At 35.4% G+C, this 25,693-nt stretch overlaps 2 protein-coding genes across 5 annotated transcripts; one reads left to right on the forward strand and one right to left on the reverse strand.

Moving 5' to 3' along the window:
* Positions 1-23,613, reverse strand: LOC120631549. Of its 4 annotated transcripts, none has more exons than XM_039901181.1 (10): positions 23,478-23,613; positions 19,067-22,904; positions 18,511-18,535; positions 14,141-14,341; positions 13,063-13,219; positions 12,171-12,342; positions 10,269-10,409; positions 9,004-9,155; positions 7,071-8,778; positions 1-6,084 (listed from the first exon to the last, which is right to left on the reverse strand). In XM_039901181.1, the coding sequence occupies exons 2-10, from the start codon at positions 22,628-22,630 to the stop codon at positions 5,383-5,385; spliced, it is 6,822 nt and encodes a 2,273-aa protein (XP_039757115.1). In that variant the 5' UTR covers positions 22,631-22,904; positions 23,478-23,613; the 3' UTR covers positions 1-5,382. The 4 variants fall into 4 exon arrangements, with proteins under 4 accessions (XP_039757115.1, XP_039757114.1, XP_039757112.1 ...); XM_039901180.1 differs by having other exon boundaries at positions 18,487-18,535; XM_039901178.1 differs by having other exon boundaries at positions 18,466-18,535.
* Positions 23,593-24,615, forward strand: LOC120631551 (probable 39S ribosomal protein L49, mitochondrial). The gene is made up of 2 exons (XM_039901182.1): positions 23,593-23,817; positions 24,104-24,615. The coding sequence occupies exons 1-2, from the start codon at positions 23,701-23,703 to the stop codon at positions 24,566-24,568; spliced, it is 582 nt and encodes a 193-aa protein (XP_039757116.1). The 5' UTR covers positions 23,593-23,700; the 3' UTR covers positions 24,569-24,615.
* The last annotated feature ends 1,078 nt before the right edge of the window (positions 24,616-25,693 follow it).

Genomic DNA, 25,693 nt, shown 5'->3' on the forward strand with positions numbered 1-25,693 from the left:
TTCAGGACAGGATATGTTTATTAGACAAAGTCATACCTCGGGCACGTAGACATCGGGTGCCGGGCGCAAAAACTAAAATAATGTAAACTATATAACACACTATCTTTGGAAGAAACTAAAACATCCGGGCAATGAGGCCTTATGAGTTTGTTCGTCGTTTGCGAGACACGGGAATTAAAAAAAACAATTCTCGAAACTTCCAAAACACTAAGTCACCATACACGCAGCGTCGCCACGAAAATGATTCGTCATTTTACGCTTGCTGTACGCTTTCATGCAGCTTCCATGCAGCGTACGATGACGAATACGACTCCATACAGCGAAGCCACTTGGGTGGTGGCGTTAAAATATTATTTATATAACAATTTTTGCATATTAAGGCGAAGTCTTCTCGATGTCTAATAACCGTTAATAACAGTTTGTGGTCATACTTAATCATCATATTCGCTATGATTAAATTTTATGATTTAGTATTACGTGTTAAGAAAATAGTAATTATTTAACTTATGTCAGCTTCTGGCCAATAAGTTGACTTGAAATACTAATTCTTTACTGTGTCACCATAATAAATGTCACACATGTTTGTGCATCATTATGGTCAGATTAATTGGTCAGGACGTGTCAGGGGGCGGAGCAACAAAAATGTTCGATGTTAAGTCACTATTTACTTAATACGATTTAACTTTTTCAATAATTAAATTAACATAATATTATATACTTAAAGAGATTAACAAGCCCGCACCTAAAAATATATGATTGCTTTTTATCACACAATACAGAGTGTATATCTTTACATTAAAATTGTCGACTTACTGAGTTATGTCAACATTATGTATAGACTGGCATGATTATATAAATCTATACAAATTGACAGCCAACTCAAGCCAGAGGATTGCTTACTGATACTAACTAAACTTTACACAAATCTCGTTACGAAATCGACAGGTATAAATGTTCCCTGTGGTAAAAGATAGCACTATTTTGACACCTGTCAATTTAGTTAAGATTAGTGTACAACAAAACTATTTAACTGTTTTTAGCTTTAATATATTTTTTATAAATGATCATAATAAAGACTTTCTATCGAAGTCCGCTTATTAAATAACACCAGTCAGGTTACAAAAAAAAACGCATACATTTACATATTTACATTTTCATTCTAAATATATAAAAATAGTTACTACAATTCTCTTGTTTAACTAATTTTGTTTTTCTATTTACAGTTCCCTGCTCATAATCGGTATTTATATGTAAAATTCCAACTTAATTTGGGTCTTTTGTCTAAGGCTCTGTCATATTAAACGTAATATACCAGATAATTAAAAAACAAAACTCAAGTTTACAGATTTATCAAATATAACTTCGCACGTTTTGTAGAAATATAAGTTTATAACACTTGCCCCACTTTGTAATATATATTGAGGAGACATTTGTATATCAAATAATGAATTATTACAATTTTACTTCATTACATATTAATAAGTTCATCAAGTAAGCGTGCTATAAGAATTTTATGAATATTTGGACACTTAACAAAGGCCAACGCAAGGAGATTTACAAACAGATAATATTATTCTCTAACGCAAATAAAGTTTCTTTACTTTAGTTGTGTGACAAAAATACCAAATTTAAAATTGGAATCTTATTTTTAAAGGGCACTATTTCGAATCGAGAAGCATCGCCTTAACACACTATTTAACTGTACATTCTAAATGTCAACAATGGACCGTATCCTAGGATATTTGACCAAAAATAAAATACTAGTAATTGTCAACAATAGATATATGTTTAACTTACAAATCTCAACCATGAGCTTTAATTACCAAATATAAAATTGGATTAATTCATAGTCTAAGCTCTGGTGAACGTTTTGTTCTCGGTGCTTATACATCGTCAACTATGATGATATCGACACTTAGCTAACAATACAGCGTAAGCCGAAATGGATGAGTTGGTTGTTTTTATCTAATTTGCACGGATACTTGTTATATATAAAAAATAGACCCGTATAAACACTTTAACAAATATATCACCAGCTCTTAGTGTGTGTGTTTTATTTACAAAAGTGCACCGTGACATACAATCGTACTATCTCAAGGACCACCAGGCACTGAATCACTTGTTATTTAGAAATTCGTAGACATTGATATAAAAAACTTAAGATTTAAGCAATTTAGTGAATTTAGTAATGTTGCGGCTCGAAATATTAGTGGCAGTGTCGGTCGCACAATACATATCTCTTTTTAGACTTAAATGAAGTTTTTTTTTAAAATTTTAATAATTTACTAATCTAGTTACTTATGCTTGTAACCAGTAACAGAACTTCATTCTTCGTAAAGTTGAAAGTTTGTCATTTTTCTATATCAATGCTATGGATATTTTTTTATGTATTCGTCACATATTTATAAGTACAGTTATTTGTAATAAAACTTATATTTTTTTGGAAAATACACTTATGGAATATATCGCACATTAAATTGGTCGCTATATCAGTATTATTAATATTTTTTTGTTCCTATACAGTTTTAAGCGGTTTTGATTAAAACTTTTAGTCCAAGAGGCAGTGGTAATATTTAAAGTATTTACTTCAAACAAATTGCGAAATCTGATTGGCACATCTTGATTTCCATACTAAGGTAAATTTACCACCAGCTCTTAGAGACTATTTCTTAGGAATTAATGAGTCTATTTGAATTTTTTATCATCAGAGTATCACACATTTCTCACAAACTTTTTTTAACTATAATGATGCATTTTTTGAGATATTGTCTATTGTCCGATTTTTTGGTAGGTTTAGTACTACAACTATCCGAGATAGTTCAAGAGGCCAAGAAATAAATTGGGGGACACGTTTCATAAAAGTCAAAAGGCTTTACAGTTGTACTTTCATACTTTTACAAAACTACCAATTTATGACACTGGCTCTACGACTATATAACATCTGAATTAGTTTCTATGAAACACTAATATTACAATGGAAAAATATGCTTCAGTGATTTTCATACTATAATTACCACATAGTTTATACATTTTTTTCTTGAGTGCAATTGTAGCGTTTATATTTTATTTAGCATTCGAGCAGCATGTTGGGTTAGGTTAGGTTTGGTGGGCTCTATATCCCATTCAAAACGATGAGCCTTTCAGTCGACATATTACAAACAGGCTGTTACACCATTACGCCACAATTACAGAACCAATTTTTTGTGACAGTTTTTTTTTGTTTATATATATTTATACAATGGTCAAGCGTGGTGGGTCAAAGTCCAAATTCCTCTTCTGCTATGATAGTGAGAATTACAGGAGTAGGTGGACATCAAAGCGAGGGCCATAGCGGCTCTAAGGACGCAGTTGGATGGTTTGACCTTTTAACATGCTGAAGAAGATACTGACGATAAATCTTTTTTATATGCTGCATTTACGCACTTTCCGCTTTGACACTAGCAGGGCTAGCATATACACCACGATATAATTATCTCTACGCGTTAATCTTATTTTTGCTATTGAGATAGACGTAATAATGGGTAGAGACAACTCTCCCGACGCTAGTATATACTATCCCCAATTCTCAAGATTTCTTGATTTTAGTCTTAAAGAAAAATAATTTTAATAATAATTATTATTCTACAATTTAACTACAAAACTAAATAAAATATAAGCACTCAAGCACCTTGTAATATGTACGTTTAAATTAATTGTCTACCCTTCATGCAAGTGATATGAGGTTTGCTTTGTGATAAATAAATTATAAATGCATGTTTTCTTTTTACCTGACTAGAAAATTTTGAATGTTCTAATAATATAAATAATAATAGTAGTTCTTTTTGTCATATTTTTAAAAATAAAATGCACTTTTACCTCTGGACAGTCGTGTGCTCTATTTTTTTTTTTTTTAATGTTTAAATAAGACCAGCCAGAAAAATAGACTAAACAGTAGATTTTGAGTATCCAATCACGTCAATATAGTCAAAGTACATTTTACAGATATAAGATCTTGGAGAAATTTTTAAATAATAAAAAAAGGTGGTTTGAATAAAAAAAATCAGTATTACAAAGTGTATTTGAAATTTAATAGCTTTTTTATGTATTTGATGAGCATAAATACTTAAATGTAATTCAATAAATAAAGCGATGAAGAGTCAGCCTGCATATCATTTGCACAAATACTCCTTTTTAACTCCTACACTATACTAGTGATTTAAAGCCAATCGCACATTGGATACTATTGCTAAAGCTAAAGTTGCTTGTGCTACTTGAATTGCTTTAGCAACCAACCAATTTCGTAATAATTGTTCGTCAAATAAGCTTTCATTCGGTCATTTGAGAAGCTCACTGTTGCAAAACCATTTGGAACTCAAGCGTACATAGAATTGTGATGTCTACATCTCTCTAGAGTGTTGTACAATATTACATTAATCATCACATAATTGACTTTCAATAGTATTCCTATTTGTTGAGTGGCTATTGGTACAAACTAAATTTGTACTGTCTGTGATTTAAGTTCAGCTGTTAAAGCTATACCATAGATCTCACATGTGTCTATGGTTTCCACAAGCAACTATAATCCTTCTTTTCTTAACTGTATGTGTCTGTGAGTAAACATTAATTGCTTGAGGAACTTTATAAAGTTTGTTTACAGCAAACTACAGTGACTTCAGTAAAGTCAATACAGGACTGGTTGCTCATGCAATAGTTGCCAATGTGCAGACAGCCTAATAATAGTTAGTAATAATAATTAATTATAATATTTAACATAATTTTACGCCATCATTATTCACAGCTCGAAAATCCAACTTTCTTACACTAATATATACACTTTTAAGGCTTTCTGGTGTTCTCACTTACATATTGCTGTGCCTCGGACACAAAAAAAAAACACTTTTTTGAGGCATTTACAGTTTAAACACTACGTACGAAAATAGGCTATTTTTTTTGTTAATAATTTAGGAGTCACTCGCGACTGGTCAAACCTCTTTATTAGTTCCGACACTTTATACAACAATTTTTTAACAAAACACTGTTTTTTCCCTATTTTTCCATCATACTAGCTCAGATTAAAAGAAAAAGATGACACACAACAGTCAAATATAGGCTAATTTAACAAGCCTATCACATCTCAGTGATACTTGTGTCTGGTGAAGGGAGCTCAGAAATTCCTTATTCTGTTCACCAAACCCTGAAGATGACCTAAATGCAGTTTTATTTAGCTTCATTTGAGGGTTTTTTCATTACTACATCTATCTTTTTCTTTTAGTCAATGAAATCACTTCACTCAGTCACAGAATTTCCTAGGGATTTTCTTCTAAAGGGATCATTCTACTTTCTAAATCAGTCTACAGTAGTCGCGAGTTGCGGTCGCTATACAACCACGAATATCAGGTTTCGTTATGGTCTCTGATCTGTAAAAGATTGACTCACAGATGTTGCAACAATTTGACTTGTTGATGCAACAATTTGACTTGCACTACTTGCAAAAGGTATAATCATCTGATTTGACACAGTCTGTGGTATCACTGTCAACGATTTAGGTATTTTTGGTAGTATCATTTGACTTGGCGTCATACATATACTCGGCGTTAATATAGTTTCACTTGTTATAGACACAGATGGACCTAATTGTGGTATTTTCATTGGTGTTGTTACCAATAGTGGCGAGGACACTGAGGGTGTGAACGTCTGCGAGGTTACAGTTGCAGTTTTAGATGGTATAGGAGCTATTGTTATATTCTTTAACCCAACATTTTTGAGTATTGTTGCAGCGTTTGCCCCTATTTGTAATTCTGGCATGTTCTTTTTGTCACCTTCTCTGTCTGAGGTGATATTTTGTAACACTGTACCTCCGTTGCCAAGTAAAGTAGATGGTTGTAGTTCAGTTACTATTGTTTCGTCGCTAGAGGGCATTCTAGTTTTCGCTTCTTTTTCTTGTAGCCTCTTTTGCCTTTCTCGACGTATGAGGCACATTCTATTGTAGTCTTCAAAGGTTATATGATATCTGGTCCCCGCGGATAGTACTTGAACTAAGCTAGGTAAGCTGTGACCGTCAACAGCTACTTTGGGCGTTTCTCGGGCGACTCTTGCTAGGTTTTCCTGAAGAAAAAAAGTGAAAGTTATTTTGAGAAATAAGTACGTTCGTTGACTATCAAAATTAGAAATTAAGTAACAATTATTATACAGCATTTTAAAAACCATTAAAAACAATTCTTCTTGCACATATCGTTTACGAAATTCAAATTCAAAATTCATTTATTTCAATTAGGCCTAATATAAGCACTTTTGAAACTTCAAGTCTGTCTGTTTGTAGTGACACTACCACCGGTTCGGAAGGCAGATTCTACCGAGACGAAGAAGGCAAGAAACTCAGCAGTTGCTCTTTTCCAACATCAACAATTTAAATTTTATATTTTAACATTATTTTTCTATCTTGTGAGAGATGAAAGCGGAGGCGGATGCTTCCAAGCAACCTTGTCATTAAGAAATTCATCAATTGTATAGAAACCTCCCTGTAATAAATGTGTTTTTACATATTCTTTTGTAATTATGATTCCCAAGGTAATTTTTGACCTGCCAATGCATAAGTTTAAAAAATTTGTTTGAAACACATTTAATAAATCGAGGTTACTATAAGATTGATGCATTTCTTAACGACAAGGCTGCTTGGAAGCAGGCTCCGGTCTTATCTCTCACAAGATAGAAAATTTAATAGATTTTAACTGTAAAATGATGTAGAAAAAAGCACGGTTACGGCACAAGCAGTTTCTAGCCGGCTCTTCCGGTAGTAGAGTCATTACAAACAGACTGACTTGACGTTTTAAAAGTGCTTATAAACTGGACCTACTTGAAATAAATGAATTTACCATTTTTTGAATTTTTGAATTTTGCTTTCCAGTTTACAGATGATAGCTACTAAGGAACTGTATACATTAAACCTTTTATGCTTAAGCATAGGACGTACACGTAAACTTGAAACTCACACAAGAGGTTCTAAACATTTATAAATTAGCACTATCAGAAATGGGATTAGAATCTAAAAAGTGGTTGGTTAAATACCGGAAAAGAGAAGAAAAGCAACTTACAGGTGTAATAGGCATGAGCGTGGGTCTCCATCCCTTATTATTAGCTTTTTGCTTTTTCGGCGTGTCCGCTTTGTGTTCTTTCTTTTCTTTAACTGACTCGGACTTTTCTTTTTTATCTTTAATTAGTCCGGGCATTTCTTTCTTTTCTCTCGGAGGCTCAAACGTTGGTGGAGGTAAGGGTGCCGCTGCAACTTCAGTTGGGTCTGATGCAGAAACTCCTTTTACTAATTGTTGTATATTGTGTAAGACATTTTGAATAGCTTTCCGGCCTTGAGCATTAGGGGTATTAATAGCTATTAGTTCGGGTGGTAATGGCTTGTTTTTCTTATCGCTTTTAGGCTTAGGCTTAGGCAGTGGTGGAGGCATGAATTTTTTATGGTCTTTTTCTTCAGAATTCTGATTGGATTTGAGCAAACTTTTACCGTTCAACGACGGTTTTTTACGGAATTCTATTAAACTGACCGATTCTCTTCTAGGTTCCGAAGGCACATTATCGTACGCTCGTAACCTGCTTTGTACCGACGTGCTATAATTTGCAGCGTGTGGTGACGCGTTGTGGGATAACACCAGATCGCCATTTCTAAAGTATTTTTCTAGTAAAATCAAGTGTCTTAAGAAGCTAGATTGATTTCCATACGGCCTTTGAAGTTCATTCCACAATTTCTTAGTTTCAACATCGTACTGAATCATGGTGTTGCATTTCTCCCAACCTTCAGGAGTTACGCCTTTGATATTATTGAACTCTATGTTACACTGTAAATTCATTTCTTCCTCTCCAGGGAATAATTCTCGAACCGATATTGAAGGATTGGTTTCTAATCTTTTAACTGGGTTGGAATATTTCGCCTCAGAATGTTTCTTTGGTTCTTTTTCACCTGTAGTTTTCTTTGAAAGTTCGCTGAGATTTCTCTTGACTTGGGTAAAACTTTCGGACATTTGCCATTTGTTTTTAAGTAAGTTTATATCAGCTGGTCTTTTATTTGGTATAGTTTCTATGGTACATTCGTCGTTTAGAGTTATATTTTTGAAAACACTCATCTCTTTTGCTTTTTCTGTATCAAACATTTCAATATCCTGGACATCCTTTTTAGGTGGTTTGTCTTTGTGTACGAAAATATGTCCAAGTTTTTGAACGCGTTTCGAATTTTTATCACTGATTCTTTGCAGTTGGCCAGGTTTTTGAATTCCGAGATTATGCATTTTGAGAATGTTTTTCTGTTTTTGAGTTAAATTAGTGTTATGTTGGAATTGTGCTGGGTTGTTTTGTTTCTGAAGTAGATATCTTAGTTCAGTCTGTTTGTCGATGGGAACTAGTGAGGAATCGAGATCTGTTACCATGTCTGGTACCGTCTCTGTTTCCGAGGCATCACTTGGTGGATTGGTTTCTGAAGGTTTCGCTCCTGGAACTGGTATTTTATTAGACGATATAAGACTTTCTATATCTTCTTCCAAGGATTGTGGAGGTTTAGGTTCCTCAAACACGTCTTCTCTTGGTTTTTCTTTTTCTGGCGAACTTTCTGTAGTTCTTTCCGATGATTCACTATATGATTCCTGTTTTTCAGGTTCTGTTGACTTTCTCTGTTTGGATTTCGTCCGTGCCTTTTTCTTTTGTTTATTAGCGCTAGTATTACAGTCTTCTAGGTCTTTACTATCGTCAGCGTCTTGGTTTAGTTCAGGTGGGATTTCTATATTGTAGATTTGGAGAAGTCTGCAAAGAATTAGCTTTGTAAATAATAATATTTACTTAAGGGATATTTCACAGATGTTTCAAAATTTATTGATAGAGAAAATGAAAATCTAAAAATGGCCTATCAGCGTATTTCAAAAGGCAAGATATTTATTATCCTGTCTACCTATTAGAGGAGGTCTTTGAGCTGCAGTTTAATTAGGATGTAATGAATTCTCCATTCGCTAAAATAACCTAGTTACTTACTTGCGCGTGTATGCCCGTGCATGCTTGTCCTTATGCCCAGGACGCTGTAGAAGCGTGCAGAAGTAACGGCACACCTTACATAAGACTGGCCTCTCGTGGAACTCGACTGGTATGCCAGCCTCTTTCAGCAGTGGATTGAGATCAGTGTAACCCTGAAAAAATGTGTTCAGAAAATCAGAATAATTAATGTCTAAGTGTAGCTTTTGGAAATCATAAAGCTGGTTACGCACATGATGAAAGTGCCTTGAAAACTCATGTTGACCCTCGTATCAAGAGGTTAGTTAATCACATAGTGAAGTGTAACTTATGGTGCTTGAAGAGTCTGCATAGACAGCGGCGTCAGATTTTGTGATTTGTCACGTTGTTGAGGGTTTACCGTAGTTATAGAGTAGACTTGGACAATTAGTTAATCACGTGTCGTTAGAATGGTGGATAAGACTGAGAAATCCGTCTTAAACTCCTGTTGCTATTGGGAATGTTGCACAGTTTAAAATATTATTGTTGTATTTAAAGCGTTGATTGAAAGTCTGTTGGCACAAATTGCTGCAGATATAGATATCGGCGACATAAAGCCGTAATGAATAAAGAACAAAATTCAAAATTAATTTAATTCACTTTTGAAATGTCAATTCTGTCTGTTTGTAGTGACTCTACCCGAGGTTCGGAAGGCAGATTCTATCGAGAAGAAGCCGGCCAGAAACTCAGCAGTTGCTCTTTTGCAACATCAACTGTTTACATTTTACATTTTTCATTTGGACATACATTTTTCTATCTTGTGAGAGATTAAAGCGGAGCCAGATGCTTCCAAGCAACCAACATTGAGAAATTCATCAATTTCATCAAGCGTTTACTCAATCCCATAAATTACTTCTGTACCAAAGGTAATATGTAGATGACACTAATTTATGACCATTTCTTGTATACATAGACTGATATGTTGTCTTAAAAATACTATATTATTATACATATATGAGCAGCTATCAGCTGTGTCAATGATCTAAACTGTAAAAACTACTAACTCTACTCATAGCGGGATTGTAAAACCATAAATCTATAATTCAAATTAGTACATGGTGTGCGACCCTTGAAAACCCCTGTTGACCCCAGTTGCTACAGATATGGATAATATAAAGATATTTCCTCACATAGTGTATGAAGTGTAGGTTATTGTGCTAACAGAGGCGACAGTGAGCGCTTGACGGCTTGATTATGTGTGACCCTTGAAGACCTGTGTTGACCCCAGTTATATAAGGCTAGTTACTCACATGATGGATGAAGTGTAGATTATGGTGTTTCGTGAGCCGACACCGGCATAGAACACACGCCATGAGGGGTGTCAGAGAGCGATAGTGCTCCGCGCACAGAGGGATCGTGTGCAGGCCCGGGTAGTCGCACTCCAGCTTCAGCTACAAACAAAACTTAACATCAACTCGCTGCTGATACAAATCGCGTGAGCTCATTTATATTTTTCAACTAGCTGCGGCATGTTTTTAACATTGCTAGTGAGATGATAGCGATAAATGCTAAACTAGAGCTACAAGGTTTCCAAACGGTCTAAGAACATGCCTACAAAAAACTTAGCCGGCTGTTCTTATTGTTATAAATGTCTCACAATGTAATTTAAAACTATTAAATATTTAAATATATTATTTAATGAATGAATGAATACACTTTTACTGTACACCACATAAACATATACAACAAGTAGTAAAGTTATAAATAAAAATTTAACAAAAAGTATATAAGTACGCGGCCTTATCGCTACATGGCGATCTCTTCGAGGCAACCAATGGATTACCTTTGGATGAATGAATTAATGAATGATATAAAGGTGACTAAAGCTAGGAGGGTTCCAAACGGGCCCTGGTCTAAGGAGAGCCCACAACAAACTTAGCCAGATTTTTAACACACCTTTGGGAGCATTATGTAGAACTCTCAGGCATGCAAGTTTCCTCACGATGTTTTCCTTCACCGTTGAAGCGAATGATAATTTAATTACTTTAAACGCACATTACTTGAAAAGTTAGAGGTGCGTGCTGGGATTCGAACTCGGCTCCCCGAAAGTGAAGTCGAGCTCCTACCAAATTACCGTTGTTTATGCCGTTTATTATTACACATATATTATTTGGATATTATTTCCACTTGTGCGTCAGTGCTCTGAGAGTTGATACAGCTGTGGGAGAAGGTAATTTTTTATCCTTTCCCCGGGGAGATAATTGTCTCCTGTCTCAGGATATAAAGCCCGTGGACAAATGGACAGCATTTGCATGGGCAGAGGACAATTATCAAAAAATTCTCTATATCCAGCAGCTTCATCAACTCTCAGAGCACCGGCGCACAAGTGGAAATAATATCGAAATAATATATGTGTCCAATTCCATGTTTCCGTTATTTAGCAGGTGGACACGCTCTGCTGAGGTAATAGGGTCCCATTTTATTTCATTTTATTTATTTATTTAAGAGCACTAACAACATACATATAACACATTTTTTAAACAAAGCACACACACAAAAACATGGACTGATATGCACGTCAATGACAAGTGCACATAGCATTGACAAAGCGTCATGTAAACTTAATTTGCAAAAAAATTTACACAAAATTTATTTATTTATTTATTTATTTATTTATTTATTTATTATTTATGTACCATAAATTGTGATTGTGAACATAAGATACATGAAGTGTACAAAGGAAAGCTTATATCTATAAGAGATCTCTTCCAGCTACCCCAGGATGTGAGTAAGAAGATTTAATTGTGGTATAGGTCAAATAAAGGTACAATATACTTCATAACTACTAAGTATATTTAATATAAATTTAACTCACGGATAGTGTTTTTTTCTAAAAGCTGTGGGTGAGTCATGGAAGATGTCGATGCCAGGTATCTTTCTAGATAACTCGTTGAATTTAATGGGGTAATTACACACAAACACGAGATGGGATTTAGTAAATGGTATATGAAAAATCTTTGGGGATTTGCAACTTCTGGTGTACCGGCGGGGGACAGTCAGAGATATATGATTGAGAAGTTTGTTACATTTAATTTTATTTTGTAATATTTTATGTAAAAAACACAGATCAAGAATATCCCGCCTGTTTCGAAGAGATGCCAGAGATTGCCATGCCCAAAAATGGAGCCAAAAACTACCAAAGGAATACTCACAATCTTATTAACATTGGACCTCATCTTGATGAGCCACTTCCTGCGTATGGAGTGGTCGGCGAGGGTCGCACAGCCGCTTGTGTGGCACGTGGCCAGCCTGCCAGCGGTGGCTGCTGGAGTTTCCTCCTCACTTTCCTCTTCTAGCGGGGGGCTGATCACCGTCTCGGCGTCACTGGACCAACATTACACGTGATTTATTGAAATATATAACACAGACTGAATGAATGAATTTTATTACAATCAGTTTTATAGAAATTTCGACTCTAATATACATAAATACTTATAAAATACAGATAAACTCCCAGACACTGAAAAACATTCATGTCATGGCACAAACATTTTCCAGCTGTCAGAATCGAACCTACGGCCTTGGACGCAGCTTAGACTCAGAGCAGGGTCGCTGCCCATTGCGCCAATCGGCCGTCATGGAAAAGCATGGATGAAAGGAAGGAATTACTTAATTAATTAATGACAACTTGAATCTAATATAAATGTCAGATTATCCATTTGATTATATGAGCGGGCCCTGGCGACTTGGACCACGTATAAGTCAATCTTAAAAGATAGATAGATATGCTGATAGATACTTTTTTTTTTGTACATATAAAGGGGTACAACTTTCTTATACATGATTTTATCAAAACTTTAACCGTTTACTCAGCGCACGCAGATATGATTGACCGTGCCATCTCGTCAGTATTCGCTGGCGAGTATTAACAAAAAATATTAAAGCGCTTATGGTAGTTCGCTCGCCTTAGCCAGTGGCACGTTGAGTGTTGTGCCGCTTGCGACATAAGGCATTTTATTTATTTATTAGGTTATTACGCAGGTCCACTTTGGATAGCTCGCATCGCTGACGCAGCGGTTTATTATCAGTTTTGCTAATACTCACGGCACGATCGGCTGGACGGGTTCGCTCATCTGAATAAGCGGCACATCGGGCGGTTTGGCGACGGGCCGCTTGCGATATGAAGGGCAGTTGGCACGCCGGTCCACGTGCCGGTAGCACGCGTCGCACAGGCAGCTGTCTATTGTTAGTTTCTCTTCATCTACAAATAAAAATAAAAGTTTTTGGTGAGAAAAGATGTACGTGCCATCTCGCCAGAAAATACATTTTTTGGCGTTATGGCACATACATCTTTGACTGGTAGGAGCTGGTGTTGTCGATTTTTCATCATCTACAAATTAAAATATAGTTTTTAATAAATTTTCTGGTGAGATGGCACACACACTTCTTTAACTGGTGTGGGGCTTCGGCCGTGGCTAGTTACCAGACTACCGACATTGACGAGCCGCCAAGCGACTTAGCGTTCCGGTACGCTTTGTAACCGATTAGGGGTATGGGTTTAACATAAACTGCCGTACTTCTAACAGGTAAGCCCGCTACCATCTTAGACTGTATCATCACTTACCAGCAAGTGAGATTGCATTCAAGGGCTAACTTGTAGTGGAATAAAAAAAAGAAAAAAAGACTATTACAGCAGATTGTGCAGATAAAATATTACAACATTGGCTGAGCGATAATATAATTCAACTAGATAGTAAGGTTATTTATTTATTTATTCATAAGACACACCAGCAATTAATTGTAACTACATTCATAAAAAAAAAATTATGTGTTAGAATTACAAATTCTGTCTAGTGCCATTACAATAATCAATTATAGGTTATAACGTTTTGATACGCAAAAACAATATACTCTAGCGATGTTTGTGATCTCATACTTTTTTATTTATTTATTATGTGAACAGTAACATAACTTAACCGCTAATAAATGAAACGATGATCACTGTAAAAGTATGAAACTGCGTCACAGTGATCACGCCCACCTCCAAAACTTAAAATTTACCAATGTTCAATGGATACTTATCAAGAAATCTAAATACATTAAAAAATATTAATCAAAATGTAAGAAGATAAAAAAAAAAAAAACTTTGCGCAAGTAAGTGAGGTTTATGAGTGCAACTTACTGTCTAGAACCTTCCGCTGTCTTTCCCCGCTCTTCATCTGAGCGATATGGCAGGGTGTGTCGAAGAGCCCGAATTTGCCTCCGCAGTAGAAACACTGGTCCATGCACAGCCTCCCGGGGTGAATACTGAATGAAGACGCCTTCTCCGGGATCACCAGGTTCAAGATCTCTTTGGGCTCAGGTTCGGGAACTGCTTCAGCCTCTGTTGAAAAGAACGGTATAACTCAAACCAGAGTATTTAAGCCTATTTATAACTTGAGGCCCTGCAATTCTAATGCCCGTAATTGATAATCAGACTTATCCAAAATCTTCAGATGACAGATTGCTATCCTTTATTTAATAATGCTATACTCTTCGTATGAGTACGAAGAGGAAAGCATTATTCAAAGTCAAAAGTCAAAGTAAAAAATATCTTTAATCAAGTAGACCCATAGGTGGTACATTTGATGCGTACAGAAGAATTACACGGTAGTGAGATGATGGCGATAACCACATTCGTAAACTTAAAACTAAAGCTACGAGGGTTCCAAACGCGTCCTGGTCTAAGAAGAAGCCCGCAACAAACTTAGCCGGGTGTTTTTTTTGTTATCACCATCTCACAATGTCATTTAAAATTAACTTACTATTAAATTTAGTAATCGTAGTATATTTATTTATTGCTCTCATTGTCTATAGGGATGAGTCCCTAGACACACATCGCCATCTAGCCCCAAAGTAAACGTAGCTTGTGTTATAGGTACTAAGATGACTGATGAATATTTTTACGAATAATAACAAAAATCCTTATAATATACAGATAAACACCCAGACACCGAAAAATATTCATGTTCATTACACAAACATTTTCCAGCTGTGGGAATCTAACCCACGGCCTTGGACTCAGAAAGCAACGCTGCCCACTGCGCCAATCAGCCGCCAGCAATGTACCGAACCTAATCTGACATCTGAAAGTTTTGGATAAGATTAATTATTAACTTCTGACGTTAGATGAAGGAATCTTTGAATGGGTATGCACTTCGATCAATAATATAAGAAATGCATTTCTTTTCAAAGTCTAGCAGAACAAGTGTCCGTTTGTAAATTTTACTGATGGTGATCTGTCCAGTGTTTAAATATAAATGCAGTTTACTTGGCTACATAAAATTTGCTAGTTCATTCAAGGGCCACCGTATATTATAATGTAATGAATTACCTAATTAAATCTTTGAGATCTCTCTCAATAAGTTCAAAGTTTATATGAAAAATCCTATTTAAATGTTTATTTAAACGATGAATAAGCTTGGGTGTGAATTGCTCTAACTTCATAGCTTTATATTAATTTACTGTGAGATGGTGATAACAAAAAAATACCCAGCTAAGTTTGTTGTGGGCTCTTCCTAGACCAGGGCGCTTGGAACGTAGCATTGGGTTTAAGTTTGCGAACTAAGTTATCACCATCCCCTTACAATTATGTAAACATATATGTATGAACGCTTCATAATAGTGATAGGCCTACGTGACAAAGGAATTTTCCGAAGTAATTCCACTTTTAGTAATTGTAAAGCCCACAAACTTGTATGTACGTCCGAACTCGACATGATTATATTCTGTCACTATTATTGTTTTTACGGAGGACAGACACATTGGTTTTTACTGGACAGATTCCCGGAACCGAGCCGGCTTCACTCAACTCAGAAACCACTTCTAAATTTGGGTCAAACCAAGCCAGGAATTATTATTTATATAGGAAAATTACTGGTTGCCTATACGCTAAAACGCGGGCATTTGATTTTTTTTTTTCTATTTGGTAATTTTTAAAATATCATGCAGTACATATCCAGCTTTTACTAACCTTTTTCCTAGCGTATAATATTCGTATAGTCTTTAACTGTCTTAGAAAAATGTGTTAATTAGTGTTATTGAATTTTGTGTTTGCTTTCACCAAATGATTTAGATGTTAATATAACCGATAATCAGTGGCGTGCATCGAGGGTATGTACAGGGTATGCAGATGAAATGTATGCATCAAAACTGTTTGTACTGTTTTTTGTATAAACTTTCTTAAATTTTAAAACAGTCGGGATTCGAAACCGCACTCTGGATTTCGTGTGATTCAAATCCCGTCGTTTCTGAAATTCGTAAGTGTTTTAAAAATAAACGTTATGGTGCTAGTTAGATTGTTAACGACTCTATAATTAAACTAATATCACAATGTTATTTGTGGGAACAATAAGCAGGTTAAATAACTCTAGTTTTATTAAATTCTGAGAATTTTGATACTTCTTTTATTTCCCCTTTTTTTTATAAGGAAAAGTAAAACATATATTTAACTTTGAGAATGTTTTTTTAAATTAAAGCAACACAAATTATTTGTGATTTTGTTTTAAAGAAAACTGACAAGATTTGAATACACTATTAATACATAAAATTTAGGTAAAATAATAAATCGAGAAAATTTAATAGAAAGAATAAATAATTTTCATTTGGTTCAAAATTAAGTATCAACGCATCGAATGTGCGAAGAGTTAAATTAGAGTAAAAACAGTTTTGCGTTGATTGCAATATCGGTTTTTTTAAAGTATAAAAAGATTCGGATTTTGATAATTATTATAATAATTTTAGAACTTTTATTTTTAATCCAACTCTCAGAACCTCTCAAGATCTGAGCGCTGCACAAAAATATCTACATAAAGCTTTGAATTCAAAGTCATTTCTTCAATTTTTAGCAACAAAAAATATGGTAGGAATATTATCTTAAAATGATATTTCGAACTTAGTTATATTAGTTGAGTAGTGTTATTGGCTTATCAGTTTTTATCAGAGATAAATATTTAAAATATCGAAATAACTTTAACCACTTTTCGGTGTAAAAATATCTAAACTAAAAATAAGCTAAGCTCTGATAAATACGATATTTTGAACCACAGGCAGAAACGAAACTTTATACATTCAATCCGAAAAATTATAATACCACATTACTCTTATTGTTTTTGTTATGGATTGCATCCATAGGTAATAGGTAAAATCGGTTTGAAATAGGCTTTTAAATCGGTCTGTCAAGTCATAATCTGTAACTTTGTGATAAATTGAAAATGTTTGCTCTCTCGTGATGGAAATACGGTCCAGAAACCTGTATTCAAAAATTACTATGAAATCTCACTGTGGTTTATACAACGTGTAACGGAATTACGAAATCCTGTTGAAGGGCGCTAAAGTTTATTTAATAAGGAATCACCCTGTAAAAATATTAAATCAAAAGTATATTTATTTTTCCCTACAAACTAATTCCAAACGTTGTGTTTACTTATTGAAGATAAAAGACCGACACGTGCATAGTCCTACACTACGCGACGCGTACCTAATAAGTGACAGGAGTCACTTGATTATACTTTTGCATTTGGGCTGTATCGGATTTCTTTCAGTAAAATATATGGCAATGGTAAAAAATATAGGCGTTTTTGTTTCACAGATAAGTCTCGGATACAGTTAATAATGTACCTCTAAAGTATCTGAAGTATTATTTCGGTTTTCTTTACATGTTGTATATTTACAGATTTTCGTAAGGTACCCTCTTAAATCATCTGTACCCCTAGTACATAGTTTATATATCTATAAAACTTTGTTAAGACGCTATTTTCGATAGGTATAATGCAAAATGGACCTAAAGTATCTTGTTTTACAGATGTATATTCTGTACAGATATTTTTTAAACAGATTTGCTTGGATTTTTTAAATTTCGAATCAGTCTTTACATCTAAAATCAGCGCTGGTTTTAAATGCATGGACTAATTTAAGCTTTAAAATAAGAATCTTAAGGTCCATTTGACGTTAACCTTGATGCAAATGTTTGCAAGGTGTCTAAAAGGGTACTCGGGTCTATAGTATTGGTGGAATTATAAACTCATTGCCGGTAACTGAGCATGAGACATCTAAGGTTTTTTTATTCCACTACAAGTGAGCCCTTGACCGCAATATCACCTGGTGGTAAGTGATGATGCCGCCTAACATGGTAGCGGGCTAAACTATTAAGAAATATGGTAGTCAACATTGTACCGGAATACTAAAACGCTTAGCGGCACGGCACGACTTTATCAGAGAAAATTCAGAAATATATTCCAATTTGCCTCTGCCGGGAATCGAACCCGGGACCTCCAACATACATTTACACCGCCCAGCGTTGCGCCGGTCGATAGTCGATACCGACCTTCGAATAGGAGCTTTCAAATTCTTTACTAAGGGTACAGACTATGAAATTCAAAGTTTTCCGAAGACGGCACTGTGAGACATCATAGTAACGTTTAGTTTCGTTCCTGCCTGTGAGTCGTGCGTGAGTGAGAGGCCACACACCATGGTTGTTAAGACGATTACTGTAATGAGACTTTCTGTGCCCACCGTCGGGAATCGCTGGAGCTCCACCCTGGAATTAAACAACATTCCGTCACCATTTTGTTTAATACAAGTTTTTTTTTTAAATTAATGATAGGCAAGCGTTTGGCGACAATCATGCCAGTGAATGTCGCCAAACGCCTGCTGAATGAATAAGTAAATATACTACGATAGTACGCACATCGCCATCTAGCCCCAAAGTAAGCGTAGCTTGTGTTATGGGTACTGACTGATAAATATTTTTATGAATAATATACATAAATACTTATAATATACAGATAAACACCCAGACACAAACATTTTCCAGTTGTGGTAATCGAACCCACGGCCTTGGACTCAGAAAGCAGGTTCTGACTACGGCTATTAACCCCCGTGGGCCCATAATGGATTTATATGATGATGGTGATGCAATACTTCTAGTTTAAATCTTAGAGACTGCATCATCACTTACGATCAGGTGAAATTGCAGTCAAGAGCTAACTTGTACTGGAAAAAAAAGAAACCTAGCTAAACCAAACCCTATGGACGGCAGATGGTAATAAGAGTGGGAGAAGACACGTACCTCTCGTCTTTCAATGGTGTAATACGCGTCGTCTTCGCTGCCAGCTTCCCCAAACTCTTGCGGCGGCTTTCCCGATCTACTCTTGGTCTTCTGGAAGGTCATCTTCAAAGAACTCCTGAACTTCTTCTTATCTCTGTCTCCAGCGCCGCGGCTTAGCTTAATGACCGTTTTCAGAGTACCAGTGTAGTCTGATTTCCCTGCTTTGGGTTTACCCATACCCCCGCTGTAGTTGGGGCCGTATATACGCTCCTTTTCCTTCATTTTTTCTATTTTCGCTTCATTGGCAGCTTTGTGGGTAAGCAAACCTAATGTCCTTAGAACGTTTTCCTTCCGTTTTTGACTTTCTGGAGTCTCCAGTAATACGTTGCTGGGTCCAGGTTGGTTCTCAGTGGAATTGCGCGCCGATTTAACTTTCGGACCCTTTGGTCTTATATCCTCTTTCTCTTTTTTATCTTCAACCTCCTTTATTTCTTTTGTATGTTTAATTCCTTTTGACTCTTTAATTTCATTTGCATCTTTAACTTCTTTGATATCGTTAGTTATATTAACTTCCTCAATTTTATAGTCAACCAATTCTGTTTCAGTTTCCATTGGTTGTTCTATTTTGTCTAGTTTAAGCTCTGGTTCAATTGTCTTTTCAGGTACTTCTTTAGTTACGTTCGTAACTTCTTCAACTATTGATTGATCAGTTTTTATGGTTGGCTCAGGTTCAATATTCTTGGGCGCAATTTTAGTACTTTCAATTTTCTCAGGTTCAGATGCTGGAATTTCTATTGTTGGGGGTTCTATTATTGGCGGTACTATTTTTGCCGGTTCTATTTGTGTAAGTTCTATTTTTTGTTCCTTTTTTGGAGGTTCCATCTTTGTAGGTTCTATTTTTGTAGGTTCTATTTTTGCAGGCTCTATTTTTGCAGTTTCCATTTTTGTAGGTTCTATTTTAGTGGATTCTTTTTTCTTAGGTTCAATTTTTGTTTGTTCAATTACTGCAGGTTCAATTTTCGTAGAATCTGTTATGCTATCAATTTTTGGGACCTCAGAGGTCAGGGGTATATCATTAGGAACAGTTTTAACTTCTTCTAAAGGCGGCGTCACTGGATCTGCTTCTATTGGATGTGTAGATTCAGGCGATTTAATCGCAACAGGCGTAGGCGTAATAGAAATTGCTTGTGATTTTATTTGGTGTGTTGGAGATTTCATTTGATGTGGTGGTGATTTTATTTGGTGCGGTGGCGACATCATTTTGTCTCCTAATGTAGACTTTTCTTCAACATCTACACCTGATTCGGAAGATTTGCGCGAGAGCGACCCACTTGATTTTCTTTTTGTAATTTTTACTTCATTACTATTTATTTTACTCTCGATAGTCCTTGAAGTAATCGATATTTGACTCGTATCTATAACGCTGAAAGCCGGACTCGCGTTATTTGGATGTAGGGTCGCGAATTGATGAAGATCGATTTGTTGCGCGGGCGCAGACTTTTCTACTGATTTCCTTATTTCAGTCAAAGTTACATCCTTGCCCAATGACTTCTCAAATATACTGATAGCATCAGAATCTTTGGAATGGTTTGAGCTTGTAGATTCTTTTCTAGCACTTACACTATTTCTTTTAATTAAGGTGACAGAATTCGGAAGATCTATGTCTATCGAACGCCTCACTTGATCCCTCTTGACTATTGATATTGCAGAGTTATTTTCAAAGCAACTCAAAACATTCTCTTTTTCAATCACTCTCTCTGGAGATCTTACTGGTTGCAAGTCTTTTAAATGTTTGTATTCGGCTCCCGATTTTGGTATTAAAACAACATCATCAGACACCATGACAGATTTATTATCCATTGTCTTACATTCTGACTCTTGTCTCTGTCTCCTCTTATCAAATTCCTCAAATTCTTTTAGTCTATCCATAAGTTTGTCTATGCTTGCCACAGTGGGATTACATTTGTATAACTCTGGTCTATTTTCAGGACATTTTTCAACTGAATCTTCATAGTGAAGTCTGATATTTTCGCTATCGTCATTTTTTGACGGTGTACACTCGTTAACAACTGCTGATATTGTGTCTTTATCTTTTACTGGTGTGTCTGGTGCGATAATGCTATTATTGTCACCCAAAGGCTTTGAGATTCCATAGAACTGCCTTGCTGACTTGGTTTGCAATTGATCAACATTTGTATCATTAGACATTTCTTGATCGCGATCTATATTTTGGTCTAAATCATTAATGAGATCACTGATTTCTTTTGATAATGAGTCAACTGTTTCATGTTTATCTTCAACTAAGTCATTGGTTATGGTGCTGTTGATACCATTTTTGGTTCCCTGGTTAGCGATGGGTCTGGATGTGGTGGCAGCCTTCTTTCCCCTCCTTGCTTTCCTAATATTTTTGGATACCTCCTTTGAGTTAAATGTCTTGGACATACTGGTCAATATACTACTACGTTCTTCTATAAGCGCATCGTTTTCAGTCTTCAGCAAATATTTGTCTTCTAGGTCTGATACATTAATATTTTCTAACTTAATCCTATTACTGTTATTGTTGTCTGAGTCTAATGAAGTACTTCTTTTTAAGCTCAATTTTTTTTTGTTTTTCTCTTTTAACATAGAACTAGGCTCTGTATAAGGTTTGGTTTCAGTTAATTTTGAGTCAACACTAAGAGAAGGCACTTTTCCAATAGGAGAGATCTGTACATTATTTTCAATATCTAAATCTAGGTCAGTCTTAGTTTTATCTAAGTTTTTGCTGAGCTCCTTATTTTCATTATCATTGAGTGGTTCGCTGAGGCTGACATCTGATTCTGTAATATCTGAGCACTTAGAGATTTCACTGCCATCTCTGGAGCTAGAGCGTCCCCTTTTCAACTTCTTTGTATCCTCTGAAGTCTCCGGAGCATCAGCAGTTTTTGAATCTGAAAGTAACCGCCTCTTCTTCTGTTCTTTCATAACAACCTCATTTAGGAGATTACTCTTTACTTTACGAGGCTTTCCACTCCTCAAGTTCTTTCCATCGAAAAGAGAGGGGCTATTACTTCGTTCTGAACGCATGGAGTAAGGACTGGTCCGTGGCCCAAGAACTAAAGTGGTAGGAGAATCACCCAGAACTGACTTCATCATCACCATATCAGAGCTAAGCCTGACACGCCTGCCAGCGGTTCTCGGACTCGAGGACCTGGAACCAGGTGTCGGGTCTTCAAGGGGTTCCTTTTTTATTTCTGCTGCAGGTATTAAAGGAACGGTTTCTTTATCACGAGAATTAAAAGCCTCTTTAACAGTCTTCCTGGCCCTAGTAATGGTTTTCTTTATAACATTTTTCTTTAAGGGTGGGACTTTCTTGCCCCTCAAGGTTTTTGTCTTTCTAATTCCTAGAGGTCGCTTCTTGACCACTGCTTTAGGTTTGGGGCCAGGTTTCTTGCTCTCTTTGGAAGTTTTGGGGTCATCTTGGACTGGTTTCTTTTCCTCCTCGTTGCAATCCGAGGCCTTCTTCCGGGCTCTGGTCTTAGGCTCTGCTACTGTATCTTCATCTAGGCTCTTATCCAACTCCTCTTTAGCCTGCTTAGTTTTCATGATGGAATGTTTGGTGGAAGACGATACTGTTTTCCGGACATCAGGTTGCTGGTTATTTTGTCAGGTGATCACACAGATCAGATTCGACCAAACAATAGTTATTGGTCCTGTGGCTGACTTGACAGCCTTGCTCACTATTATCTTTCTTATAACCTTTATGTGGTAAAACTATTTCAAAGTTGGCTTATGAAATGTATAATTCCCAAGTCTCTATACTGCTGTATCTTTATGAACAAGGAGTATTGTTTTCGTCTTTATGACATGTTATGAGGACCTGAAATTAATAAAATACCATTTTAATTACTTACAGAAAATAATCATTATAAATTAATCTTAATATTGCAATAATTACATTCAAATCAACAATTAATAGTAATGAAAAACTCGAATTCCATAATTTTCAACTGTTTTTATACTAGGAATGCTTATTGAAGACGTTGAATGTTAATTGACACTTAATTCAATATAATTCGGTCAGAAATCAACTCTCCAAAGTCGTGGTAAACAAAAGCGATGCCCGAGAATCGACAAGTTCGCGGACTTATTTCACATGTTCAAATCACAAAATGTCAACGATTAAACGATTAAACTAATAGTAGGGTGTCTAAACTTAGATAATATAAAACAATATTTACGTTTAAGTCGCCCGTTGCACAGAAAAATCAGCCGGAAAAGTCATGAAAATATCATGTTTTGGTGGTGTACACATCGGCCTCGTATGAGTATGATTGCAACGCCACCTACAGCTGTCGCCTGCGTATGCGTCGACCGACAGCGAGAGACAGAAAGCACCAAACCATTTCCCTACCCGTGGCGCACCTCCGCTATGTACTCACAAAATACTCACAATTTATCCCACGGAACTGCCAAAAACCACAATAAAAAGTTAATTCAACACTCAATGCACCATAATATGCGAAAAAGTTCAATAAAAACTCGCGATTAAACTTAGAAAACGATTTTTGAAAAGCCCAAATGTCTGCAGGCGTCCGCCATAATGTTTCCTTCGAAACGAATAATATAGTTCTTATTGCTCTTGTAGCAAGCAATCACTCTATTCGCTATTCAAAATGGCGACCGTGTGGCGTTCACAGAGAGCATTTGCACGTTTTTTCGTCGGAAAAACTGCACGGATCCTGAACAACGCTTCTGATTTGGGTGCAAAACTTACAACAGCATCAATATCGGTAATTGTACAATTATTTTTACTCGCGCCGCGTTGTAATGTTGCTTTGAATGCGACATGTGACAGAACTATGGGCGTACACCCCCACAAAAAGCTTTCGCTCGCATAAAAATATTATTTGTTTATTTTCAGAGTTTAGACTTTATCAACTTTTTCAATAAAACTTTGCGAGACTCTTTCTTTATATGTATAAACAAATTGCAACAAACTTAAATATAACTAAAATTTTATATTTCAGGTTTTAAAGTTCCTAAGCCAATATTAACTGTTTTCTTTATTTGTTTCAGGTTTCAAGCAAGCAAAATTACTCAAACTACGCACATTCGCCGTTTGTCAAAAACATCAAAGAACAATATGAATTCGAAATTGTGAAAAATCCTCCAGAATGGGCATACGTGGAACGTTTAATGCCATTCGAAACTATTCCCAATGTTACACCCAAAGCAGCATACCCTTCAGGATGGATACCACCGAAAGAAGAGGCTAGAAATCTACCATATTTTATTGCAAGAACTAGAAACCATCAGTTGCCAATATATTTAGATTTATCTTATAGAGGTATGCGAAAAATATCGATGATTAAAAAGATTGACGGTGATATTTGGTTACTAAACGATTTAATTAAAGAGCATTTAAAAAAAACACAAAATCGCTACGTAGAAACAAGAGTACATGAACTGGGAAGATTTATTGAAGTAAAAGGTGATTTCGTGACCACACTTTGTAATTGGGCTTATGCTCAAGGCTTTTAGATTGAAATTGTATGTAGATGATTATTATTAAAATTGTTGAATAGTAATTGCTTTTTACTTTTATTCTGCTGTTTGACCATTATTATCAAATTAAATTTGGTAAATCTTTAAATACGCTCCAATAATTAGTTCTATATTGATTAATTTTTAATTTATTGATAGACATGATTTTGATTATGAATTATTTAAATTCGGTACTTATCGAAGATTTTAACTTTTAATTCAATAACAAAAAAATGTTAATTATGCAATAAACATTTCCTTCCTTTTCAAGTCAGCAACTTTTTTTTTTTTTTGGTAAAACCAATTCAACTATTAATAAATATAACTATTAATCTTTTTAAACTAATTATAAAGTTGAACAGTTTGATATTGAATTTAAATACGCGGATTTCCTTTCATTTAAAAAGCCTTCCTTGAGTAGATTTTATGCTATTCAGGGTACGACCTTAAAGGGCGATGCGACGCAGTGGTTTGTTGAAAAGTTTGTATGGGACAATTTTGTTTAAGAGAAGTTAAACTCCGACTAAATTGCGACTAGTTAATTATGATTAACTAGCTGTAAACCTCGTCTATATCACATTTGTTTTGTTTTCTAAATATCTTGATTAGTTTGTTTCTCAAGTTCAAAAATTTTTAAGTCTTTGTCTGTCTCTAGGGTGTTAGCTATTTCCACTTCAAAATTTCATCAAGATCGTTTTTTGCAGACGGTTTTTCAGGGACAAAAATATACCATGTCCAGTCCAAGCTATCTATGCGTCGAATTTTTTTGTGGTGAACTAAGAAACAAACATACACAATCGCGTAAATGAGTTTTAACCCTCAATACTGATTCCAAACGTTACTTAAGACATACATATTTGAATTAATTTTACAAAATATTACAATACAAACTAAATTTGTCGAAATTAGCAGCATTTCAACAAAAGCTGTTGTTTTGTGCACAGGTAACAAATAAAGAAACAGACACACTTGCATTTATTAAATGAGTATTTATCTCTAGTACATTTCAAATTACTTTCACAAGAAATCACAAAACAACGAAATTCATCGAAATTATCAGCATTTCAAAATCAAAAAATATATTAATATATCGATATCGCGATGTTCGAAATGCAAACTTAT

The sequence above is a fragment of the Pararge aegeria genome, chromosome 18, assembly GCF_905163445.1.
Source record: "Pararge aegeria chromosome 18, ilParAegt1.1, whole genome shotgun sequence".
Taxonomy (NCBI): Eukaryota; Metazoa; Arthropoda; class Insecta; order Lepidoptera; family Nymphalidae; genus Pararge; species Pararge aegeria.

Bases quoted from the DNA above. Each gene is read 5' to 3' on its own strand.
- LOC120631551 (XM_039901182.1), top strand. From the start codon at position 23,701: ATGGCGACCGTGTGGCGTTCACAGAGAGCATTTGCACGTTTTTTCGTC. The intron at 23,818-24,103 runs GTAATTGTACAA...TATTTGTTTCAG, and splicing joins TTACAACAGCATCAATATCG to GTTTCAAGCAAGCAAAATTA.
- LOC120631549 (XM_039901178.1), bottom strand. From the start codon at position 22,630: ATGAAAACTAAGCAGGCTAAAGAGGAGTTGGATAAGAGCCTAGATGAA. The intron at 10,410-12,170 runs GTGAGTATTCCT...TTTTGTTTGTAG, and splicing joins GGTCCAATGTTAATAAGATT to CTGAAGCTGGAGTGCGACTA. The intron at 9,156-10,268 runs GTGAGTAACTAG...ACATTTTTTCAG, and splicing joins ATCTACACTTCATCCATCAT to GGTTACACTGATCTCAATCC.